The sequence below is a fragment of the Mastomys coucha genome, unplaced genomic scaffold (genome assembly GCF_008632895.1).
Source record: "Mastomys coucha isolate ucsf_1 unplaced genomic scaffold, UCSF_Mcou_1 pScaffold22, whole genome shotgun sequence".
Classification (NCBI taxonomy): domain Eukaryota; kingdom Metazoa; phylum Chordata; class Mammalia; order Rodentia; family Muridae; genus Mastomys; species Mastomys coucha.
Window position 1 is genome coordinate 124,673,245 of NW_022196905.1, and position 9,624 is coordinate 124,682,868.

A 9,624-nucleotide genomic window follows, 5' to 3' on the forward strand; every position below is an offset into this window, starting at 1 on the left:
GTCTCTCAGTGTGCAGCCAAATTATGTCTCACACTCAAACTGACAACTCTCCTGACTGTCTGGAATACACCACCACATCTAACTTCACCAGTCTTCTTTGTGTATGTGTACATGCATGTGCCATGCATGTGCCATGCATGTGCCACATGTGTGTCTGTTGTGTGGATAAAGATCAACCCAACATATTATTCCTCAGGATGCCATCCGCCTGGCTGGTCTAGAACTCACCAAGTATGCTGGGCTGGCTGGCCAGTGGGCCCCAGAATCTGCTTGTCTCTCTCTGCCCAACTATGGGAACACAGTGTTTGCCATCATGACTAATTTTTTTTTTTTTAATGTGGGTGCTGAGGATCAAACCCATGTCCTTACACCTGCACAGCAAAACACTTTCCTGACCAAATCTTATCCTAAGCCCCTAATCTTCTTTAATAGCTGAGTCTGAAAGAGAATGTTTCCCAATACCCAAGCCTATTACACACACACACACACACACACACACACACACACGGTATGTGTGAGAGAGTACCCTTTGTCTCTGTCAATTCAACCTCCAGCCAAGCCTATCAAATGAACTGAAAGTTGCCCAGTCCCAGGGACATGATTCAGAGACTTCACAATGAAACAGACAATCCCTTTTGTATCAAACCCCATGCCCTATTTAGATATATGGGGTATCTGTGATACTCCTAGATTGAAAGCTTGGTCCCCAACTGGTAGCACACTATTGAGAAGTGATTGAGTCTTCAAAAGAACACTGGGGACCCAGCTCAGTTTGTTTGTAAAGTGTTGGCCTTGCAAGCATGAGAGCCTGAGTTTCACACAGCTGTGGTGATGTGTGTTTGTAATCTCAGTACTGTAGTGGTAGAGACAGATGGGTCCCTGGGGCTCACTGGAAAGCCAACCTAAACTACTAGGTGAATTCTCAGAAGGTAAGAGTCCCTGCCTCAGAAAACAACGTGGACAGTGACTGAGGGATGACATGTAAGGCCATCTCTGGCCTTTATAGGCACGTGCACATGTACAAACAAGACACACTCCTACAATATGTGGAGACGCTTTTAAGCCTCGTTTTATTAGTATTGGTTACAGAAAAGGGCTGACATTGGTTGGATGGTTTCATTTCTGAAAGCCATTCTAGAATGTTACAGAGTCTTGTCTCTGAAACTCACTGTGGCGCCGTTATATCTAGAAGCCTAAACCTTTCTCTGAATATCTTACAGACCATGGTTCTGAGAGGGATGGTTTACCATTTCATATGTTTCGCCAGAAATTTCCTCAGCTCAGCTAAGAATCCCATAGTGTCCATCATCTTAGTTGATTCGACCAGTCACAGCCTGTGCTGGTTTCAATAGATATAAGCGTGTCTCACGGTATCATCTTTCTGTTCTCTCTCCTCCCCACCCAGTTCATTCGCAGAAACAGAACCGACAGACCTGCGTCCGCAAGAGCCTCATATGCGCCTTTGCCATGGCCTTCATCATAAGCGTCATGCTGATCGCAGCCAACCAGATCCTGAGGAGCGGCATGGAGTAGCAGCCTTCCACCAGCCACACCGCGTTGCCAGCTCACCGCGCATGCGCATGCCCCGCGGGCAGACTTTGTTCCTTCACACAGGAGATCTGGACCTATGAATGGATGCAGGCGTTGGTACTGTTCAGTAAAGAACTCAAGTTTGCAGTGCAACCGGGGTCACGGATCAACTCCATCTCCTTGGCAGGGACACCAAAGGGCTGTCTTCAATGCTTTCATGGTTTTGTTTCCCAATGCAATAAATAGCCAGGAGTTCTCAATTATTGCTTCAACCGCCAGTAGCAACTCTGAAGTGGGGGGAAAATACTGCTTTCTTTTCGTCTTGGAATTCCAGTAGCCATCCAGATAGCATGGTGGCATCTGAGAGCGAGAAAGAAAAGACAGGTGTGAGCAACAGTCACCTCCATCCATGACCCAATTCTTTCAACCCAGGGATCCACGGAGACTCCCTGCTGAAGTTGACTTCTGGGTTGCTACAGAAAGGGAACTTTCCATCTCACCCTGGCTTCCTTCCTCCACCCAGTGGAGACCCCTCTCACCAAGGCATGGAGGGGGAAAGCCATTAAGCAGGACGCAGCTACTTGCGGTCCCTGCTGTTCTTAATCACCTTTTCTACAGGACGCTTGTCGGTAGAGCTGGGGCACTCTCGGTTGGTTTCCATGGCTCTTGGCTTTCTGTTTCTGAAGTCCATCCCGCACCAGCATCTTGGAATCTGCAGAGAGCCTGGCTCCCAGCTTTCTTGCCTGTGCCACCATTAGAGAAAAAAAGAAAAAAAGAAAAAAAAATCCATAACCTGTGTGTCTCTATAATCCAGACACGTAGACAGACAAGAGACTTCGTGTGTGATGCTGTTCTGCCCAAATTGCTTACTTTGGACATGAATTTGTTCTCTATCTCACACCTATCTGGGCTTCTTTAGAGCAAAGGGTGAAGTAACTGAGGTAGGGAAGGATTGGGTCTGGCGGCGAGGAGGCCCACACCCCAGGCATCCGAAGCAACAGAGCTCCTCTGAGTCGCCATATTTAACAACATCTCTAAGTTAAGATTGACCTAGATCTAACTTTCCCCTCATCTTGGACTTTATTAGCAAGCCTTTCCCCAGCTAAGAAAAGGAGACCTAGAACCTGAAGCAGAAATATGGAAGGATCAAATTGCTGTATTTTGCTTAATAACTCTTGATATTCAGGTTGTGCCAATGACTCATTAAAAAAAAAAAAAAGACAGATGCTAATGGGCGTTGCTAATAGGACAGAGACTTGATCAGTGTTCTGTTGGGGCAGAGAACTGAGTATCTGGGTTTGTTTTAAGTAGCAGGCCAAGACTCATTTCTTCGACTTTTCCTGGATTTGCTATGAATTTAAGCCCCAGTGTTCAGATTAGCTGGTCATCTATAGACGTGCTAACTCCCTTTGTATTTTTCTGACCCCAAGTCTTTTATCTCCGTAATGAAATTGTCCTGCTCCAACTTTGGATCTCAGCCGGAAGATCCCTGATTCCCCTCCCTCCTCCTCTTCCCTTTTCTCCAGCCACATGGAGGTGCCAGCAGCTTTGCTCTCTGCATTCTGCTGGGCAGGTTTTTATGGTGCAATGCATATCCCTCTAGCCTACTTTCTCTCTCTGCTCCCTCCTTCCTCCCTTCTTAGACTTGGATCACGCAAAGTTTCCCTTTAGGGTCTTCCTCCAGTTCACCTCTACGTGCGCTCCATGCAGTAGTATGGGGCGCAGCTCTAGATATTTTCTCACTGTAGGGTGTGAATATTTACCAAGAGCACAAGTCAAACTAGGTTTGAGCCATAGCATAGAGAGGAGGGAGCAGGTCGGAGGTCCCAAGAAGCCCAAGGGGCACAAAGTCACTTCATAAAACTGCCTGGAGTCTGGAACATCCAGGCAGCAGCTTGCCTTCCCTTTTTCCGGTGCCCTTTGCAAACCTGCCCTTTTAGCTTCTCTCCTAGGCTGAGTCACCACGATCCTCTTAGGACCAGACTCCTGAACTAGAGCAGGTAGAGACACAGAATATTAACACACCGCACAATGTCCCACCCCTTCAGTTTCTTCCTGGAGCGACTGCCTTCTCTCTGCCAGATGTGTGTAAGAAGGCAAGCATAACTGGTAGCAACATAGTTCTCTATTATTAGTTGGTGTTTGAACCTCCACACTGCCCCCTTCTGGAAGTCTGGTGAGCAGATCCAGAAAGAACAGGGCTTTAAGGACCGAAAAGCAGCGGATATCATGCCACAGCTGAGATCGGCTCTCAAGGTGAAACATAAGGATTTCTTCAAATATTGCTTTTCTGAAAGATCTGCCCCACTGAAGGAAGCGGATCCCAAAAGATGCATGGTTTAGATTAGCAATGAGCAAAGATGTGATAAAAAGCCTGTTCCCTGCTAATGGGACTAGGTGGCGGGTCCTGACAAAATCACACCGCCAAGACAGGTCTCACATGGGAGGGTTTTTATTAAAGAGGAGGGGAAACAGAGATGGGCTCTGGAAGAAAGGGAAGAAGAGAGTGGGGAAAGGGAGAACATGGCTTTTATTGGGGCCGTGGCCCCTGTGTAAGGGACCGTGCAACGGGCGAGAGCTAGTGATGACCTTTGTCATGGGGTCCCTCGAAAGCTGGCTATAAAGATGCCTGATGGTTGCAGCATCACTTTTGGCTGTCTGCGAATGTGCCTGATTACTAATATCGGCAAGGGTGTGAGCATCTTCTTCCAATACCATGGGAGGAAAGACAGGAAAGAAGCCATCAGATTCCCTCTGATGGTCCATATGTTATTCTCCCAGCAACCTCCTTGTCTGAGGCACACAGGAACTGAGTGCATCAGTGCCGGAAGTCTGGTCTAGTGGTATCCTTTAGACTTAGGGGGCTAAGAGTGTGCTAAGGTGGCCTACTCTCTAGCTGCTTTGCTTGAGTGATGCCTTTGATATATTTAGGCTTCTTTTCCAGGCAGCCCTATTGTCAGACCTGTTCACGTAAATGCTACTCCGAGGTTCTCTGTCACCTGACATCCTCACGACAGTAATGGGGGAGGAGTTGGTTGGCTGAGGGTTCCAGAAAGTTCTGCTTTCTCATGCTCAAGGAAAGCCTTACAGCAGCTCAGACACCCTCTGAAGGAGAGGCAGGAGCTCAGCCTTTGCTGTCTGGCCTGTGACTGGACTTAGGAAATGGTGACCGAGGCAGGCCAGCCACGAGATGACTCAGTGACTGGCTCATTCTTACTGCCAGCTCAGCTCCACATCCCCAGACCTCCATGAATGACAGACACCAGGACCGCAATTTACCTGGGACAGAAAGACAAGCTGACTCTGAACCCTTTAACTTTCAAACAAACCGTTCCCTCACTGTCCTGGATGTAGACCAAGTCCCTACCCTGGAACTGTTAACAGTGACTTCCAGAATATGTGCAAGTTCCATGTGAGATCTATAAGTGGTTGCCACGACAACCATTGCATCTACTCTGAGTTTGCCAACGCACAGAGGGAACACTTAAAGAATACTCTAGGCCCTACCTGCCTGCACTATGACTCCCAGAATCCATCTCCCGCCGAGATGGAAAATTAACCTCCAAGAACTTTATGGCATCCCTGCCTTTTCCTATTGTATTTGAATGTGTCTCTCCCCTCTTCCAAACTCAGGAGAAAATGAGTCAGCCTCCTCACCTCTACCCTTATCTCACCTCCCAGAACAAGACTCTCTACATATTGTGGGCAATAAAATCACCCCATATAATCTGGCAGGCAAAAGCACATGTTCAGCCTGCTATCTTTAAAAGTATTTGCTTGCTTGCTGAGATCCTCCATCCAGAAAGCCAGAACAATGATCAGAGGTGAACTATGGTGCTCATGAGTTCTTGGGCAGGATCAGTTATTGTAGGAAGTTCTGGGTGATGGATATGCAGAGACAGGAGCCTTCCCTGGGCATATTCTATACCTGCTCCTAGCTCAAAGTTTACATGACAAGTGGTCTAGTAACTGAAAGAATAGGATAGAAAAATAAAATGGGAGAAAGGAAGGAAGGAAGGAAAGAAGGAAGGAAGATAGAAAAAAGAAAGAAAGAGAAAGAGAGAAAGGCTGTCTATGTTGAGGAGAGCATCCCTCCTAGCCTGCAGCCACTGACTCTCAAAGTGATTGGAAAATCTAAGAGCAGGGAAAAAGGCAGCTGGCTTTTATTGCAAACTCCTCCTATGGGCTCAAGTCCAGACTCAGGTCATAAATCAAAAGAACATTGTGTACATTTTGTTTTTGTTTTTGTTATTTGAATCTGAGACTGGTAGTGTCCCTGGGACCCTATGAGGGAGAGCATCATCAGAAGATGAACAAGGTGACTGTTGGGGGCACTTTCTGGGTGGGGATGACTTGGCTATGCCTGGCTGCATGTTGTATGTGGAACGGTTTCCTCATGTGCCCTTGGTCTCTCTCTTTGTGGAAAGTGCTAAGTTTTGTACCTCAAAGCATACTAGGTCATGTCTCTATACTATAATCCCTAAAGGTCCACAGTTAGCCTATCTACCCTGTTACCTAAGATACATAGTCTGGAACCTTGTTGTGAAAAGGGTCCTTATTTTTATATAATGCTATGAAGATGATGCAGATGAGCTCCGATGAATCTTCTAGACTTTGGCACATAACTGTTTCTATGACCAGGAGGACCACAGAACCCTACTCCCTAGGAAACATCCATCCTGAACAACTTCAGATCAGTATCCCCGCACCCCCCCAGCCCCTGGCCTTTTCTAAGATGCCCTACGGGGCTGAGAGTCCAGAACTCACAGCCATTTTTCCTTCCCTCCACACTGACTTCTTGATTCCCCTCCTCCACAAGAGGAAAATCCACTTCTGAAACAGAAGAGCTATGCAGCCATTAGAGTTTTTAATTTGAATTATTTATAGTCAGAATAGACATGAATAGATTGAGAAGCTAGGCCACCTCATCTTGTATCCATGCCCATGATCATGTAGATGTCACAATTGCTTAGCTTCACCCCATCCACACTTGGACTAAGTTACTCAGGGGACCGTTCTCAACTCTGTGGCCTTGCCACAGTGGGATTGGAGGAAGGGGTCAGGTGTACCAGCTAACTAAGCCTTCTCTTAGGATCCTGTGCTCACGGCAGATGCATACCGTTATGTTAACATCAATTGTTTATATTTAATACTGGTTCTAATTTAAAATAACACGAGGAATGGTAGATTCAACCAGATGTGGGAGAACATGCTTTTTAATTCCTGGAACTTGGCCAACTGAGGCAGAAGCATTGAAGTTCAACATCTGCCTGGACGGTGGAGCAAGTTCAAGGGCAGTCTGAGTTCCATGGTGAAGTTTCAGGCAAGCCTGGACTACATACAGAGTTCTGGGCTAGCATGAGCTAACATAATGGGACTCCTTCCTACTAAAAGAAAAAAAAATAGTTTTTTTTCCCAGTCACACAAAACAGACCCCTGTACCTCAGCATTACTTGCCTAGCTCCTATCTTGGGTAATTTGTCAACTGAGGACACCCCACATGCTGGACATGGGGTCACCCTTTTCTTCAGATGAGGTATCTTGGCTTCCAAACCAGTACATTATATATGCTGTCAGAAGTTACCCAGACAGGAGTAGTGGGGCATGCCTATCATCCTGGGAGTTCAAGGTCATCCTCTACTACAGAGCAAGATGGACTGAGCTACATGTGAATGAACACACACACACACACACACACACACACACACATACACACAGTGGGGTAGGAAGAGGGAGGGGGAGGTATCTAAATGGAAGGAGGCAGAGGCTAGAATTTTCCAGAAAGCAGACTCATTGGGAGAAAATATTTCAGAGAACGCAGCTTTCACCCAGGATGTTTGCTCCATCCTTGGACCTGAGAGAGAGAAAGTTTTAAAAGGGCTGATGGATGCTAGTCCCTGTCTATCTGGCCTACTTTAAGAATGTCCAAGGGATGCCCTGTCAGGCACTGCCTGTCAACGTGTTCCCACCTCAGCTCTGTGGATGGCAATAGGAGGTTAGTACCTCCCCTGGGTGAATGCTGACCCCCTGACAAGCCCAGCCTGTCTTGTCTGAGGCTCTGAGACCTGTGAACAGGGGCCAGAAAGCAGAATAGAAAAACCAAAGGGAGACAGACCAGCCCTGTCATGTGGGAAGAGAACGAGCAATAGGATTCTTGCTGCTAGGAGCCAGGGAAAATATAGACATCCCTAATGGAAAGGGTTGAGAGTTGCATCACGCAGGGTTTTTGTGACATGGGTTCCTTTGGGTGACCACTGTTTCCCAGCCAATGTGTCACATGTCACAGATAAGAGAGGTTTTCATTTACTCCCTAAAAGCTTGCTGAATCAAGATAAGCTTTTATGTCCTTGTCTTGGCCAGCTTGAAGATGAAGAAGGTTCGGTCCCCTGGATGAAGGTCCCATGGGATCTGAATCCATGAGCCAGTAGGTTGAAACAAAAGCCAGATTCCCTAAAAACAATGTTTCCTGAATCCATCTGAGGATGCTTAATTGGAACCCCCTCCCCCAAATAAAGGATGGACACACCCTGCTTTCTCATTACCACTACCACATTGCTTTTCTCCTGGACACCAGACTTAGCAGCAGTTCAAGTGCATTGTGGTCCTGGCTTGGAATCATTCATAATTCTACAGAAGGTAGAAAGATGCCATTGCTAATGACATTCAGGAAGTAGATGACAAGCCTGGGGTGTAGGACCAGCAACCGCATCTGTCCTTAGATAGCCAGAGACTAGAGCTGAACACATGCTTGTCATAGCTATGTTCCCGCCATAGCAAGAGGCAGGGAGGGAGCAGCAATAGGGTCCCCAAGTCTTTGTCCCTTCTCCATTTCACCTCAGAGCCTGTTTGAGCCAGGCTTGGTGGCATTACACCTGCAGTCCCAGCACATGGGAGGCAGAGGCAGGAAGAATGTGTAGAGTTAGAGGACAGCCTGGGCTACGTGGTGAGTGCCAGGTCAGCCTGAGCTACAGTGTAAGATCTTGTCTAAACAAAACAACGAGAATAATAAAATTCTACTTCCTGCCCTTAGTTCCTGCTTCCCGAAGCAGTCTGAGGTCTAGTCAGTGTTCACAGGCAACCACATTTGTTCTTCCCTGAAAAGACTGGTCTAGGGAAAGGACTCTCTCAGCTCCTGATACAAGTTCGCATAGATGGAGGACTCTGAGGAATCCTTAGGGAACTCTCCAGTGACTCCTCACTGGTTTGATTGCTCTTCCACAAATTCAGAAAGAAGCTAATTGTCCAAGACAAAGCCGTGGTGATGCTCGTGGAAGCCATTCAGACTCTGAAGGTCTGGTCCTGCCGGGTGTGGGCAGGCTGTGGTCTGTGGGTGGATACAGGTCGTTAACTTAAGCTTATTCTCAAAGCACAGCTGTAAATGGCTGGGACTCAAGCCCTGTGTGCAGGGTGTCTCTGAAGCACAGGTAAAGACTGTTCTAATCAGGAGCTTATTGCCTCTTCTTCCAGAATGTTCCAGTCAGATGTCAGTCATGCATCTCAACTTCCCACTGTACCTCATTTATATTCTTTTGGGGTTTTGTTTTGTTTTGTTTTTTTTCTTCATTGAGTGTTAGTTGGTGATTTTCTGCTATTAAGTGGTGAGACAGCAGGTTAGTGAAATAAAAAAACATATCTTTATATCAAATGTAAATATTAATATAAATGAACTTGGCATGCAATTTTAAGTGATCCAATGAAGCGATATTATTAACATGTTATCTTATTGTATAAAGGGAAAATGGTTGCCATATATGTACCAGATGTTTTCTGTAACTAAACTTGTCTGTAAATATATAATCTTATTTAAAATAAGAGTCTAATTTACCATTATTTATGCAATAGAAAAAAATAAAAGTTCTTTTTTTTTTCTTCCTTTTGATGAGAGAGTCGGTTCATTATTTATGATCTGACTTGCAGTGGGTCTTGAGATTTGTTCCCGAGGCAGCAGAGGTGACAGTTCAGCAGGGGGTTGGGGGGTGGGAAGGTGGCAGAGCCCTGATGAGCAGAGGGACCCTGAAGGAAGGCGATTGACATACAGAAAATAGACAGATGATGGTGGAGCATATGGTAGGAAATAAGACTGGTCTCCTGGCG

At 46.4% G+C, this 9,624-nt stretch overlaps 1 protein-coding gene across 3 annotated transcripts in view; it reads left to right on the forward strand.

Annotated features, from left to right (window-relative positions):
* Window positions 1-2,743, forward strand: part of Caln1 (calneuron 1) — a 485,154-nt gene extending 482,411 nt beyond the window's left edge. For all 3 annotated transcript variants that reach the window (XM_031338124.1, XM_031338126.1, XM_031338125.1), the window contains one exon: window positions 1,406-2,743. In XM_031338124.1, coding sequence (XP_031193984.1) covers window positions 1,406-1,533 — 128 coding nt within the window. In that variant the 3' untranslated portion in view covers window positions 1,534-2,743. The remainder of the gene's footprint in view (window positions 1-1,405) is intronic.
* The last annotated feature ends 6,881 nt before the right edge of the window (window positions 2,744-9,624 follow it).